Source organism: Hermetia illucens, chromosome 4 (genome assembly GCF_905115235.1).
Source record: "Hermetia illucens chromosome 4, iHerIll2.2.curated.20191125, whole genome shotgun sequence".
NCBI lineage: Eukaryota > Metazoa > Arthropoda > Insecta > Diptera > Stratiomyidae > Hermetia > Hermetia illucens.
In genome coordinates, this window is record NC_051852.1 from 104,861,814 (window position 1) to 104,877,945 (window position 16,132).

Sequence of the window (16,132 nt, forward strand, 5' to 3'; positions counted from 1 at the left end):
ATATGGGCGGTTGTAAAACGCTAGGGTATCGTCCTGGAACCGTTTTTTTTGTGTAGGAAGAGCAGGTGATGAGGAAAAGTGTACGTATTTGCAAAATCTTAGCAGTTGCCTTTCGCGCTTTTCCATTTCCATCAGGCTGCGAAATCATAGAGGACAAATTAGCTGTTTATAGCAAAACAGTTTTACTCGCACTCATATGGATGAGGAAGGGATGAGACGGGAAGACAACACAGGCGATTCGTCTTCCAGCGCATTGCTGAAATTTGTATGGTAGAAAAGGTCATTGCACATATTCGACATTCTTCGGTACGTGCGTGAGAAGGATTCTGCGTATTTAATCTGGTGTTAGTGCAGTGAATGTGATGCAATGCGTTGTAGGGAAATATTCGGAACAAATTCCCGTCCTTGCGCTTGTTCGTCTTCTTTGCAAGTTCACTGCCAGACTGGGACACTAATTCGCCGTTTTCAAATAATTGGCTCAAATATTATTACTAACGATTGATTGCATCTAATTTTGTTAGGTTTACACCCATTTGTCCTTTTTATAAGCATTAGTGTGCCAAGTAACCATATCAATTTGCTGCATCTCTCTCAAACCCGTTGTTTTCATTACAAATTCAATTATTTCACGCAATTGATCTGCCAATACTGATCAAATTGATGAAAATTTTGCCTTTAAGGCCAATAAATCCAAAAACAAATTGAAAAAGATTACTATTCTTTTCGAAAAACACCTCAGAACCATCTACTGGCAAAAAATTGCCGTCGGTTTTTTTACCACTACTGCATATTTGGCGAAGAGAATAGTTGTTCTGTTAGTAGGTAGTTAACTGAGAGGATTATATTTCCATCCTCTCGGTGTGTGTGAAAATTGTATAGTTCGGGATTTTAAAATTGTAGCGAGCTTTCAGTCTTGTTTCATTGAGGAAAAGATTCTGTGGTTTAAGGGAGGGTAGGATGAGTCTATGTTTAAATGGATTATTTTAAGATCCATTTGAGGGGCTCATTTCACAGACGAGACAGGCGCGCTAGCGTGGGAATGGAATAGGGCCTCTGGTTGAGAGTGGTATTGAGTCTCGGTGCTTTAACTTCTGAAGGGTAAGTATGAAAGTGGAACACAGGGAACCGCAATTTACACATTTACAATTTGATGTGGTACGACCAAGCTTCTGCAGTTTTTACACTGGACGATATCTCTTGTTCCTACAGCTTCAGAAATCACTGTTGTTCGGAACAGATCGCGAATTTTAGCAATTCTGGCAGATTGGATGTAACTAACAAGAGATGCAGCTTTTTCTGTTTACGGCGTGCATACCTTGTTTCGTAAAGACGAACAGTTGTTGCCTCTATTATTCCTAGACGATAAAGTGCTTTTAGTACCTCGTTGCTAAAGTGAGAATTATCTAACCCTTTTATAATGAGATAAGTCTGTTCTGTGTCGGATTTTTTCTAACGGTTACCGCTTTATTGACCAGGGAGCTGGGTTTTGACAGGATTCTCAATGGAAGATTCCGGTCTAGGTTAAAGAGCATCACAATTGTGCAGTGCTATGCACCAAGGGGAATAATGCGTTCTACGTGCAAGTACGCGCAGTTCAGGGAAGGCTTCCTAAAGTTGTGGTTGTGTTCATGATGAATGTTCTGAATCCGAAGGTGGGTTCTGTCGACGCCTTGCTTGGACATGTGATGGGAAAGCACGGTCTTGGCGACCGTAACAACAAAGGTGGGAGGTCTCTGGATTTCTACAGTAGATTTAGGAGTTGTCTCCTTGATTCGAAAAAGATCTCCATGTGATGGCCGTTTACGTTCGTTCGTTCAAAGGGGATGATCGTTAAGATTCCAAAGAAGGGCATCCGTTTTAAGTGGAACAATTGGAGGAGTGTCTGTGTGCTCTCTGCGATCTTCAAGATAATAGTTAAAATAATCCGAGTAATGCCGAGCGTGATGCGCTCGAACTCGCAGAAAGCAATGATTTTAGAAGTGTATACCGCATCAAGAAAAAACTTGCATGTGAACGTAAATTCTTCGATGGTCCTATGAAGGACGTTAACGGTCGACTCATCTATGATGACAAGCAACTGAACAGGTGGAAAGGACACTTTACAACGGTTCTTAACCGTATCACATCTCATGAAGTTCTTTCTCTTGTAAACGAAATGGATAGTCGCCGTAACATGAGGATACGGACTGTTCCTCAAAGCGGCAGAGAAATCATTTCGGCCATCAATGCACTGAAACGAAGTAAACCCGCTGGGTTTTTCAGTTTCACCGCAGAGTTATTTATCGCTGCATCCGCAATGCAGATATGCTACTTCCACTCGTACGAAAATCTTGGGAATCCGAGACTTTCCCCAGAGAGTGGCAGATGGGGATGAACGTTAATATTCGAAAGAAGGGCACCCGTTTTGAATGCGACAATTGGAGGGAGTGTATCTGGCGTGCTCTATGCGGCAGAGTCATTCCGGAAAAATTAATAGCTATTGTCGAAGCGACATATAATGGCGTAAAATCTGAGAGGAATTTAATTTACAAAGCGGAGTCCGCCAGGGTTGCATTTTGTCATCCAGATTATTTCTTCTTGTTATCGGTGACGTTCTTCATGCTGCCTTGTCTGGTGGACATGAGGGAGTTTAATCGACTATGACATCTTTCCTCAAACATTTCGACTATGCTGACGGCATCTGCTTGCTTTCTAACCTAGTCATGGACCTTGGCCTAATGGCTGTGAATTGGGGAAGATGGGCAAGTAGCGTTTGACTGAAGATAAACACCAACGAAACCAAGGTTCCCAATCCGACGGGTCTTTGCGCTCTGCCACATTAACTGGCAGAGCATTAAAGGCGTTCACCAATTTCCATATCTAGAAAGCGTGGTTTCTGCCGACGCTGGCCCCGAATTGGATATTGTTCGACACATTAACAGCGCTACACCTGCTTCTGCTACCTTTTCTAAAATCTGGAAATGGAGTTATCTCAACACCAAGATCTTGTTGAGACTGTTTTGTGGTAGTGTTCCCTCTGTATTGCTATATGGGAGCAGCACATGCAAAATGATTCCCTGTGATTCAACTATCACCTATCTGCGGAGAACTTGGTCGGCGCGCAAGTCTGTGTGCTATACCCCACAAGAAGTGAATAGCTACCATATACTCGTATGTTTGTTGTTAAAGCGAAGTGCAGAAGTGAAGTGAAAAAAATTATTTTACAATTGCAGTGGTTTCATCAAGACAACTGCATAGTGCGTTGTATTTAAAATTCATCAAAAAATCAAAATATCGAAAGTTGAATTCTTTGAATTTGGTTAATTAATAAAAGGTTTTTATATGATGTTTATCTCAAAAGCTAATAAATCTTCTATATAGAGGATAAAATGAAACCTGATCCTTATGTGATCTAACCGTAAAATACAATTAAGAGGTTCCAGATCAGAATTCTGTCGACATTTCGCCCAGTTTTAAGCTTTGGATTCCTTCTTGTTTCACTTCATGGTAAATGGGGTGGCGTAGAAATCTACAAGAGCATATAGTTTTTGAATTTAGATCTTCCCCCGATATATGCATTACTCATAAATTTGCAGCATGTTTAACTGAGACAACGCTTTACATACCTACGCATGCCAAGGCTATTCGCGCTGATGACTGACCCTTTTTGAACCAACAATTACAATACAATAGACCGATTTTATTATTGAAAACGTTCAATATATTATGTAATATATTTTTTTCTCTCGGTGCCAATTTTAATAAGACTGCAAAATTAACAAACATATAATAAGTGCCCACACTAACCATGAGGCATTCCTGGCCGCTCGTGTTACATTTTGCCCACTTCATGAAGACATTTACCAAAATGGTAAGCTGATCCTGCTATTCAAGTCATAAAAAGACATCCTTATCTGTCCTGCAAGTCCTGGTGAGCTTTCTTTAGAACTCGCAGTAAAATGTATCTGTTCTCCTCAATTTTATCGAATACGGTAGCTGACTTACTAACATCAGTTATACTGTACGTTACGCTAAGTAACATAGAAATGGTACTCATTTGAAATTTTAGTTTGATAATTCCATTTCAAGCTTAACTTAAACATGCCGGCATTTTAGTCCACTTTCTTCCATTGTCTACCATAAAAAATAGAGTATTTTCTGTATTTCATCAAACCACTTTTAATTCAATTAACTGAAGATAACCCATTCCATATGAGTGTGATTTCGAGTTTTTTTGCTAGAAGCTATTTGTAAATAATCTTGCAGTCTGTCTTATTGAAAACTTTTCCAAAAGATAATGATAATCATTTTGCTTATCGCTAATAAAATAGATCGAATATGATTTCAGTTTATGATTCTAATAATCAGTCTCAATTTGATGGTTCCACCAGCTACTTGCAGTTCAAACTTGGTGTGATTAACATCTAATTCGGCAACTATGGCTTTAGTCTGTGTTGAAGATTACGAAAAAGAAGCGTTTCGTAACATTCCAAAGAACACCTTGGAATTTTACCGAAGTGGTGCGGGAAGTGAGTTTTCACTGGCACTGAACGTTGACGCATTTAAAAGGTATTTGAGTAAGGTGCAATGAAGGATAATTTTTATATTGTTGTTAGTTCGAAAAATATACATATGTAATATGTATAACCAAACGCGTGGGTAAAATAGAAGAACAAAGTTGCGGAACAGAAATAATCTCGACAATTGGTGGACTAGAACTAGTGGTTTAATAGACATACGAGATGTACCCAGAACGTGTATTTGGCTTTCTTTAATATGGTAATGGTGATACTGATCATTTCATGAAAGATGTTTGATGCGGCTAAGTGCATCGGAATTAGGGTTCAAGCAATCCAAATATAGTAATCGATTTTTTCTAATTTCCACCTCCATCGAATTAATTTTGGCTCGTTCAGACTTGTAATCCTTAATAGGGGCTCATGATCAGTTACAACCCTAAAATTTCTACCAAACGTATCCAGTCTAAAACGTTTGGTCGTCTATCTTCTTAGCAATAAGATGGGCGACCAAAAATTTAATATAATCTCGATAGTTGAATAATTAATTTCCGAACTAGTTAGGGCCCTACCAGGAAAGCATATGGGGCTACCATTTCTTATAAGCCCAAGTAAAAGTACTGCATCTGAAGCAAAATTGTTGGCATCTATGTTGTTTCGAAAAATCATGATAAAGCAGACTCGCGCTTACGTGAACACAATAAAGAGAATTAGGAAGAAGGTAACCTCGGTTTAGTAAAAGGCATCCCTTAATAATGAACCGCTTATATATGTTTTATAGAGGTTTGGAGCCTTTTAGTAGATGAATGTTTTTAGGATTGCTTTTTCACGCAAATTCCGTAGTAGGAAAATTTCCGAAAGGTTGGCTCCATTTTCTTCAGATCAGTCAATTACAAGGTTCAATGCCTTGATTGCTTCAGTATGTGGTCCGTTAATTTAATTTATCATAATTCGAAATCGAATTAAATTATTTGATACTTGCTCAAGATCAGAGGGATTTTCATCAATTGTGAAATTTCACTCTACAATTTCCTGAGCAGTACATTCATTCTAAAAGAAAATGTGTGAAGGCAAATAGTGATGAGTTCAGTTATGTTGCATAAATTACCGGGTTTATCGCCTCGAGTAGTTGTATCGTTTCAGATGCTGTTTTAGCAATAAATTAAATTAGTTTATTTAAAACACAAAAAGATTAACTTTATCACAATACTTTGATCACTTTCTGAATTAGGGCAATCCAACTGGGATCTTTGTGTTTCGTGTGTTCGCCGCCGCGGTTGGGAACAGAAGCGACCGGCTTATTTCCATGCGGTCCTTACTGTCCCAACCAACGGCATTTTTCCACCGCTAATTCTCCACTCCCCGGGTGCGTTCCGAACATGAGCGAGTGGAGAGTTTCGCGCCATCTACCCGTCCGCATCCGCAACATTCGAAATAAATTTCGAATGCTGCAGATCCTGCCGCGCCACATCACTCCGCCCCCAGACGAAACCTAGGGGGTTTCGGCGACGGATCCCCGAACTTCGTTCGCCGTTAATCCACAAAGCGGACACGACGCTGCTTCGGGGCGAACACGGGTTTCAGCCTGGACAAAGAGACCGCCTTTTTGTGACCACCGATCTCGAGCTGGAAGAAATGCTCTCCCCTCTCGAGAACGCGGTACGGGCCCTCATATGGAGGCTGCAGCGGCTTCCGGACGGCATCTGTCCTGATCAGCACGTGCGTGCATGTGTCCAGTTCCTTGGGCGAACAAGCAGGTATGGACGAGTGTCGAGTGGGTGGTGGCGCTTTGATGCGTCGGAGATTGTCCCTCAGCAGACGCACCAACCCCGACTCCGTGAGACCCGATCTCTTGCCGAAGACCGGATCGCTTGGGAGTCTTGGGTTCTCCCCGTATACCAGCTCCGCGGGGCTGGCAGCAAATTCCTCTCGGCGGGTTGTACGAAGGCCGAGTAGGACGAGAGGCAAGACTTGAGTCCAGGACGGGTCGTCGCGTGCCATAATGGCGGCTTTCAGCGTCCGGTGCCAACGTTCTAGCATCCCATTGGATTGCGGGTGGTATGCAGTAGTCCGCTGGCGTTTAAAACCCAGGAGTTTGCCTAACTCGGAGAAAAGGGTGGACTCAAATTGCATTCCCTGATCAGTGATGACCACTGCAGGGACGCCAAAGCGAGGTATCCACTCTCGGCAGAGGGCTTCGGCACAAGATTGCGCCGTAATGTCTTTCAGAGGTATTGCCTCAGGCCACCGCGTGAACCTGTCGATGATTGTGAGGCAATACTTGTAACCGTGCGAGTCTCGCAAAGACCCTATTATGTCGAGGTGTATCGTGTGGAAACGCTTGGTAGTGCGGGGGAATGAGTCCACTTCTTTCCTTACATGCCTGGAGACTTTACACTTTTGGCATGCGATGCACTCTCTGGCCCAGGAATTGATGTCCTTGTTCATGGAGGGCCAGAAGTATTTTCCGGTGACTAACCGGTTTGTTGTCCTGATGCCGGGATGCGCCAAGTCGTGAACTGCGTGGAACACTTCCTTGCGAAATGTGGCCGGAATGTATGGCCGAGGTCCCTTTTCCGAGTCTTCGCAGCAGAGCGAGAGGTTTGAGCCGAAGATGGGCAACTCCCGAAATTTGTATTTGGGGTTGGATTTGAGGCTCTGAAGTGCTGCGTCATCCTCCTTCGCCTTGGCAATAGCCGAGAAATCGAGTGCGGCGGGGATGTTAACCTCGGAGACACGAGACAAAGCGTCAGCAACTATGTTGTCCTTGCCGGACACGTGCTGGATGTCTGACGTAAACTGGCTTATGAAGCTCAGGTGTCGAAGCTGACGAGGGGACGCTTTGTTATTTCTATAATTTTGGTTTCCATATATTTTTCATGTTCTTATACACCAGCGGATCCAAACTGCTTAGTGCATCTAGGGTTTTTAGCTTTTCTAATGACCAAAGGCTTTAATTTATACGAGCCTAAAGCACTTGCACATCCAATAAAAGTTATTCGCTACTTTGCTGTTTTCATCCCTGGTTGAGTCCTTTCGTTCAATGTAAAGTGGGTTTTCTCGGGCAATAGCTGCCAGAATATACCAGTTTCATCGTGGTAAAACTGATGTTTGCTGAGTTTTAGGATCTTAGATGGTTTACCAAAATGAGAAGTTATATATGTATAAGGAAAGTTTGTGGAGTATACGGTTGGGTGCTGGAGGCACTTGATATAAAATTTGCATCCTTAATTTCATTTGCGACCGTTTAATTCTCCGTTTGTTGAACTTTCTGTACCTCGGCAGTGGAAAAAGAACTATCAAAATTTCTATTGGATGCGTAGTGAAGGTATCCTCATGAAGTCAAATTCTAATTATTTAGTGGAAAAACAAGTATGTTTACCGGAATTGTGCAATCCTTTCTTACATTAAATAACCGCTTCTTCGTAAGCCTTGGTAGGCTCGTTAATGGTTTTGAACTGATTTGGTATGTAGATTGGTTCGGGTTTATTTCGTGAATAAATGAATGGTCTCTGACTGTGTGACTGGAAGTTTTTATGTCCTTGAAATCGAATCTCAAGGGTGATATGACAAACCATTATAACTTACGGGTACGGACTGCATCTCCAAACAAAAGTTCAATAATAAAGTAAAGCCAGGCATTTTTGACGGTCTTCTTGCGGAACTGCAGGATTGCTACTCCCACTTATATGGAAATGCTGGAATCTCAGGTCTTCCCCAGAGAGTGATAGAATGGGATGACGAATGAAAGGTTGGAACACGGGGCGAATTAAGTCAAAAGGGGGGGGGGGGGCCCCCATATCCGTCAACTTACTATTCCTTAAGAACTAAAATGTCAGTACCACATAAAATAAAGTATCGTTTATATTCCACTTATATACAGTACAAGCTAGGTATAAATGGATTCATCGGGTGTCCAAATAGTCTTACATAATAAATCCCCAAAACTTTTCATACCTGAAGCACTGAGCTTCCGGTTTCCGGCTGGCTTTTATTCGAAAGTATACATGATAATTAGCATATTTCCCAATTTGCGATGTTCAAGATTTCACCTGGGTAGCTGAGTGGTTAGAGCACAAGGCTGTCGTACGGAAGGTCACGATTCAATTTGTATTGTGATTCGAGGTCGGATACCAGTCGACTCAGCTGTGAATGAGTACCTGAGTCAAATCAGGGTTAATAATTTCGGGCGAGCGCAATGCTGACCACATTGCCTTCTACAGGATACTGTAATCCTGTAGTGTACCGTTACGGTCTTGAATGAAGTGCTCTAACACACTTCAATGCCCTGATCCAATATGGATTGTTGCGCCAACGATTATTATTATTATTAAGATTTCGCCCGCACGGGCAGCGTGACGTTACATTGGCAAAATTTTCATTTGCCAGCATCCAGCATGAGTGTTCTCGGGAAATCCGAGTATGAAACTGGCTCGACTTCTCGGAAAACTGACGACCATATTTCAGGCGAAGATATATGCCATTTATTGGCAACAGAAGAATGCTTTCGGCAAAAATAGAAGGCGTGCATGTTTCGAATCTGTTCTGACAGCCGGGTAGCATTATCAGTACTAAACAGCAGCGACATATCAAGCCAGTTGATGTTGAGTTGTCATCAGATGCTGGTGGAACATCGCCGACTGAACGAAACATTCCTGAGAATTTTGACAGATTCGCGAAAGCCTGCGAACGCCGTCGGCAAGAGGCCGATGAATACGCGATCCCTGGGCATAGTACAATGGGCCTAGCAAAGGTCTGACTTGGAGCTGCGGCTTCCCCCCGCCAAACTAAACTAACTAACTCCTAGAAACATTTTATGATGAGCTTGTTTCGAATGAAAAGTTTGTTTCCCTTTCCTTCGAATGAAATATAAGGAACATTTCCGAGATGATTTTCCGTATTCGTTTTGCACTTGGTCATATAATTTGCTTATTTCTACCAATATCAACTCACTCTTTATACTGAACAATCTGTTCCATTTGGATTTGTCACCCCAATGTAACGTCACAACAGCGCTTGGACAAGCTCGACTCTTTCCGATGCGATCTGGAAGATGTTTAAAATCATTGATTTTTGCCGTTAAAAAGTGATTTAAAAATTCAGAAAAAAATCATGCCATTAATCGGAAGTTATATTCCATCGATTCAACCAAAACAAATCGGGAAACCGGACGCTTCCGGTATGAAAACATTAAAGTGGACATTTGTCCCATTAGTACTTAGCACGTAATATATGCACAGAAGCGACAAATTTGACCTATCATAACTTTATTAGTAATAGTGCGATTTCCACCAAACTTGGCAGGATCATACTTTATATTATAGCCTACATTGCTGCATTTTATGATATACTTAAGGGAGGCTTTGAAGTCAATCACCAAAGAGGCTGTTCCCGAGAAAAACATAAAAAAAGTCCACAAAATAATTCTCAATGACAGCATAGTGAAGTTGATCGAGATAGCTGAGGCTCTAAAGATATGAAAGGAACATGTTGGAGATATCGTGCATGAATGTTTAGGTATGCGAAACCTCTGTTCAAAGTGGGCGCCGCGCGGGTTCACAATCGACAACAACAATAAGTTGATGGTTCTGAGCAGTGTTCGAAACTATTTCTCCATAAAAAAACCCGAATTCAGGCGTCGATATACGAGTATGACAATAGATGAAACATGACTTCACTTTTTCACACCAAAATCAAAACGTCAACTGAGTGAACTGCACGTGGCGAATCGACTCCAAAGCGTGCAGAGACGCAACAGTCGACTGACAAGGCTGCGGCATAAGTATTTTGGGGTGTGCATGGTATAATATTCATCGATTATCTGGAAGGCAACTGTATTGAATAATAAAATTAAATTTTATCAGAACATTTTTTTTCTATGTTAGCCTACGAACTTTTCAGCCCACCTGGTATTTATATATCCCCAGTTGTTTCATATAAGCAGAGGGCTGCACGACTTCCTATTCGGTGCCTAAATATGATGTAGATTTATGATTGTTCTCGCGTCTACTGGCATCAACATTGAAGCAAACAAATCGATGTCGGTGTGGTGCGGTCTATACGGTTTCCACACTTCCTCGGTATCTTCCGCCACAGATTATGGAGATGCTCCTTTAAAAGTTGAATCTTATGGAGAGCTAACAGAAATAGGAGGAAAGTTATGCTCTAATTAAAGGAGATTATTATTCATATGACTGCGAATGTTTCTTCATTCATTCATTGGAAAGGACTATTCGTAATAACGCACAATTAAAATCAAAAAGATTATTAAAGAATCAGTGCGTCTAAGTATGCGAAAAATTGAAGAATAGATACGTTAAGTATTTAGGGTAGATTCTTGGGAATTTGGACAGGTCAGTCGGGTGACGGAAACAGGAAATAAATTATCGTAGCCGTACGGTACTTCAAAAATCGTTCTCGGGGAGGTAATGTGCCAACGAATCTCCTTCGAGAATTAGTTTAGCAACGTTAGTGAAAGATTCGATTGACACTAACTTTCGCTTTCATCTTTTTGGCAAGCTGCAGTTTTCCCCTTTCAATGTAAGGGACTGTGTTCACAATTAGTTTTTAAAGTTTTATGTTGAGAAAAACCTTATTAAAATTGATTAAACATCCTTCTATCTGTCTGTCTTTTAAGGAGGCGGAAGTCTTCACAAGACACTGGTCTGGATATGCTTGTATGTGAAATTGTTACCCACTAATTTTTATTTATTATTTTTGCTCCCAACGGGGACAGGCGTTCATAACCGCGCTTTCCTGACCTCTCCTTCCTCCCAGTTTATCCTTCAACGATAATATCATTGAGTTGATCACAACTCAATTCTCCCATACTAGCATGCAATTTACGGTGGCAGCAATTCGTCTTTCTTCCACAAGTCTCGCACAACAGAAGAATACATAACATACATATCATCGTAGTTTGGGCAACCAAGTGAAGTGTATAGGCACTGTCAGTATCCTCCATAACTCCGCGAAGACTGGGTGAGATTACAATTGATATCCAGGTGCTTTCTTTCTATCTATAGTCCGATGTTGGGGATCAACCTGTGTGTCGCGTGGTACGAAATGGTTCTGTTAGTACAACGGAAATTCACCCGACTCCTCTTTTATGAAACGAAATTTCCCCCGTGTAGATTACCTTTCTCGGCTTTGCACTCTCAATCTCCCTTCTCTGCAACAACGTCGAATCTGTGTACCCTCTTCAAACTCTGCAAATGCCTGATTGTTTGTTCTGCCCCCTCGGATATTATATTCCGTATTACCTCTTGTGGTACAAGTAGTGGGGACTCTTTCGAAGTCCCCTTCGCGGCGCTCGATAGCAACTTTCACTCTCCGATCACGAGATTATCCCGGTCCTAGAACGCCAGCTGGCGTCCTTTGACTCTGTTTTTTTCCTCAGATTTAGGAGTAAGTTAGTTTACTTACTTATTCTTCCTTCTGAGGAAAATACAATATGTGATTAGAAATTTATATTTCTGCGTATTGTTGTTGATTAAATAAATGTAGTTTTTTATTGAATTGTGTCAATGCAATATATCATGGTTTATTTAAGATGGCGAATCCTTCCGAGATTCCTTCGTGATGTCGGCGGAGTCAACACGGCTTGTAGTATTCTCGGTTGCAAACTAAGTACTCCTATCGGGGTCGCACCGACAGCTATGCAAAGAGTGATTCATGATGATGGAGAAATAGGGAACGCACGGGCCGCTGGTAAAGTTGGTGGTATTTTTATATTGAGTACCGTATCGACGACTTCATTGGAGGAAGTAGCTAAGGCGGCACCAAATACGTCAAAATGGTTCCAGCTATATATTTATAAAGATCGGTAATTTGTTCCAACTTGACAAAAATAACCAATTAAGGGGCATAATTGTATAAATTTAGGTCATTGACAGAATCTTTGGTGAGACGTGCCGAAAACGCTGGATATAAGGCCATTGTTATGACAATTGATTGTGCTCACTTTGGTGCTAGACGAGCTGATGCCAGATATAAGTTCAAATTACCTTCTCATTTGGGGTGCGTGATACTCTTTTTGAGAAAATAATCCCTTTTCATTATCCATGGTCATCTCTCTTTGAAAACAAACATCCTGACTTTGGTTTTTATTTCAGCTTATTGAATTTCCAAGGAGATCGCGCCAGCAATGCTAAAAGTATGCAAGGATTTTCTGGTATTCAGGAATATGCGAACGCGCAATATGATCAATCAATTACGTGGGCGGATGTTGACTGGCTAGTAAAGTTTACTAAGTTACCCGTGATTGCAAAAGGAGTGCTGACCAGAGAAGACGCATTTTTAGCTCGAGACTATGGCTGTAAGGGTATAATCGTATCAAATCATGGTGCACGACAACTGGATAGCGTTCCAGCCACAATTGAAGTCCTTCCTACGATTGTTGATGTTGTTGGAAATGATATGACAATTATGTTTGACGGTGGTGTAAGACAAGGTACGGATGTCTTTAAAGCGTTGGCTTTGGGAGCTAAGGCGGTGTTCATGGGACGACCATTACTTTGGGGTTTAGCTGTTAATGGCCAGAAAGGTGCTGAGCATGTACTGGAATTAGTTCAACGTGATTTGGAGCTGACTATGAAACTTTCGGGGTGTGTGAATGTGAGTGATATAACTAAAGATTACATCGCACATGAGTCTCAATTTTCAAAACTTTAAATTGAAATGTTGTTACTAAACTATTCAACTTGATCAGAACGGATTAAAATTTGAAAATATAATACTGCGCACTAAGGTAGTAATGTTTGCTTCTTTCAAAGTGCTGGTACCCGAAATGGTGGGTGGTAGTAGAAATATATATGGGCATCATTATCCTCCAAATGGGGCATAATGCGCCCATGTTTCATCGCTGTAGGTTCACTGAAATCTGATTTATCTTCTTTCTTTCGGAGAAAAGTACACTCCTCCCCTAATGTTCCGGCTATGTATTTCTAGGGCGGTTCATTCGTTGATCACTCTGGGATAGTAGGCTTCATTGCATGATACAGTCAGAAATGGAGTCGTGGGCCTTCCTTTACGAGTGACCTACCCATTGTCACTTATGCCTTTTAATAAATGTCTGCCCATCAATGCAAAGAGAATGAGTGTAGTGAGCTAAAAAGCATCCACTTGTTCAGGAGATACGTCGATCGATAATAAGGACACTTTTGCAAAAATAGAGTTATTCGTTTGTAGCATGTACCGGCATGAGTACATAAAATTGGCATTGATATTGACATCAAATGTTATTATAAATTAAATAATAAAGTAAGCTTTATAAAAAAATAAAAATGTTGATGCATTTTGCCTCCATACTTTGGCGGGCTTCTCTAGCGAAACGAAGAGGGCATACATTCCGACCTAGAAGTTCCGAAATGAACATTAATTGAAAAAAAATATAAATAAAAAATATAACATATATAACAACCTTTAATAAGTAATTCCAAACATCCCAATTCGATATTGTTAACAACTGTCTCGGGTCCTCGGGTCGGCTCCATCTGAGACATGGTCTGAAATCTCTTATTTTTCTGCCCTTCTACGGACTGGATTTTACGCACCATCAAATGGTGGTAGTATCTCTCATAAATTTCATCGGTATATAGGCTACGAAATCGGAACGATAGGAACCCGGGTCTCTAAGAAAGAAGACTAGCACAGACTTGGTCTTGTTGTTAAATTAACTGCATTTCCAGATTTTAGATAAAGCAGCGGAAGCGGATCTACCGCTGTTAATGCTTCAAGCGACATCCAGTTCGATGCCATCGCCGGCGGAAACCAACCATACTAAATGATTGATGCCTTCGATTCTCTGCTCTATCTGTTAATGCAGATGGGAGAGTGTGATAACCTGTCAGACTGATAACCTTAGTTTTGTTGGTATTCACTTTCAATTTCGAAATCCAGAGTCATTTGGCCATCAGCGTAGTCAAGGTGATTGAGGGAAGAGGTCATCGTCCATTGGACTCCTTCACGTTCTCCGAACAGGGCAGCATGGAAAACATCACCGATAATAAGAAGAAATAATATCGGGGGCAAAATGCAACCTTGGTGGACTTGATCTGTAGAGTGTTGATGTGATTAATGCAGCAGGATCCGGAGCAGATACCAGCCTGCTCTCTGTCGATCAAGCTTTCGAAATGTTCTTTGATGCGTTCCAAGATTTTAGCTTTTGTTTTTGAGATCGCACGAAGCACATAGATACCAGTGTTGTGTAGTAGTTAACTAATTTGTTAGGTTAATTATTATTATTTTAATTAGGCGCCTAATAATTGATTCAGTTATTAATTGTAAGGATCGACTGACAATTGATTAGTGGTAATCACGAGTGAGCAATTAATTTTTTAAATTTACGTACGTCGTCTACGAAGCTGTTAGTATGTAATCGGCGGCATGATTTTTTGTTAGCTAATACGGATGCGTAAGATTTCTTTGCTGTGGGTTCTTTGCGGGGCCCTACCTACCTACCTTCATTAACAGGCGCTTCAAAGAGGATGTTGGAACAGTGTTGCCGTCGTTATTTTTATTGGAATTTTGTAAATAGATGTAATAGATCGCCGAGATTCTTCGACAGAAGGTTGCCGCTCTTGATTTTTTAGGTAGTAAATTGGAAAAAATGGTTTCGGCGAAGTGAAATCGCAAAATATTGGATTGCCGAACGTGAAAATTTCTCATCTTTGGCGTTATTATGTGAAAATGACTAAAAATTCTCAAGGCATCAGGGGAGAACACAAATAACATGCTTACAACTAGCTGCAAAGTAATGTCCTTAAATAACACCAGGAAAGAAAATTTTGCACGTGCGACAACATTATGTTATAGGATTTTACTGCGCCAGAAATTCTCAAACGGAAACTCTTTTTTTTTAAACAATTTATGGCATATAAACTCAATAACGATAATCATAACCTCTTATGTCGAAAACCATTTGAGATCAGAATCCGTTAACCCAAAAAATCTAGAAAGTGCAAACGCGACAGCCCTGTTTGTCTATATGCTTATAAAAATGCGACGAAAACGCTCCAACATCCTCGCGCAAATGTCACCCAAATTTACATCTCCAAATTCAAAAGCGTCCATACCAAGAAGATTGTACACAGGAGGTGAAACTGCTTACGCCAACCCCGAACTTTTACAGGACAAAGAAAATGGTGTCCGGTGGGCAGGATTTTTCAGTCAAAAGCGCAGTTGCGTGCTGCATATCCTCATTGGGATTGGTTCGCATTTGTGTGACGGTGTTACTTCTAGTGGATGCATTTGTTATCGAAATTTGTCAGCTTGATGCGAAAATCAATTGTAGACGCTGGCGATAAAAATAATATCGTAATGTCACTTTACCAATTTCTTATTGGCTGTTTGTAACTGGCTGCTCGGTTACATGGATTCGTACACAAAGAACACATGCCACACAAAATATTAACAGATGCGCCGAACGCACTGCGATCTTGACTCGGCCTCAAACCGGATAATTCACTTTTTGTCCTGCTTTTTCGTTCGAGTTTCCCCTCCTGTATATAGTCTTCATGGTCCTTCCAGTGAGCCAGATCTTATCATGCCCCTTCAGAACGTGGCCTTCCATTGTTGTTATTACGGTCGTCAAGACCGTGCTTTCCCCAACACATGTCCACATGTGGAAGGTGTTA

At 41.1% G+C, this 16,132-nt stretch overlaps 1 protein-coding gene across 1 annotated transcript; it reads left to right on the forward strand.

The window, feature by feature from the left end:
- The first annotated feature begins 4,356 nt into the window (after positions 1-4,356).
- LOC119655079 (hydroxyacid oxidase 1-like) lies at positions 4,357-13,244 on the forward strand. Its single transcript, XM_038060778.1, has 4 exons — positions 4,357-4,548; positions 12,049-12,321; positions 12,381-12,515; positions 12,611-13,244. The coding sequence occupies exons 1-4, from the start codon at positions 4,418-4,420 to the stop codon at positions 13,167-13,169; spliced, it is 1,098 nt and encodes a 365-aa protein (XP_037916706.1). The 5' UTR covers positions 4,357-4,417; the 3' UTR covers positions 13,170-13,244.
- The last annotated feature ends 2,888 nt before the right edge of the window (positions 13,245-16,132 follow it).

Bases quoted from the DNA above. Each gene is read 5' to 3' on its own strand.
- LOC119655079 (XM_038060778.1), top strand. From the start codon at position 4,418: ATGGCTTTAGTCTGTGTTGAAGATTACGAAAAAGAAGCGTTTCGTAAC. The intron at 12,322-12,380 runs GTAATTTGTTCC...GTATAAATTTAG, and splicing joins CTATATATTTATAAAGATCG to GTCATTGACAGAATCTTTGG. The intron at 12,516-12,610 runs GTGCGTGATACT...TTTTTATTTCAG, and splicing joins AAATTACCTTCTCATTTGGG to CTTATTGAATTTCCAAGGAG.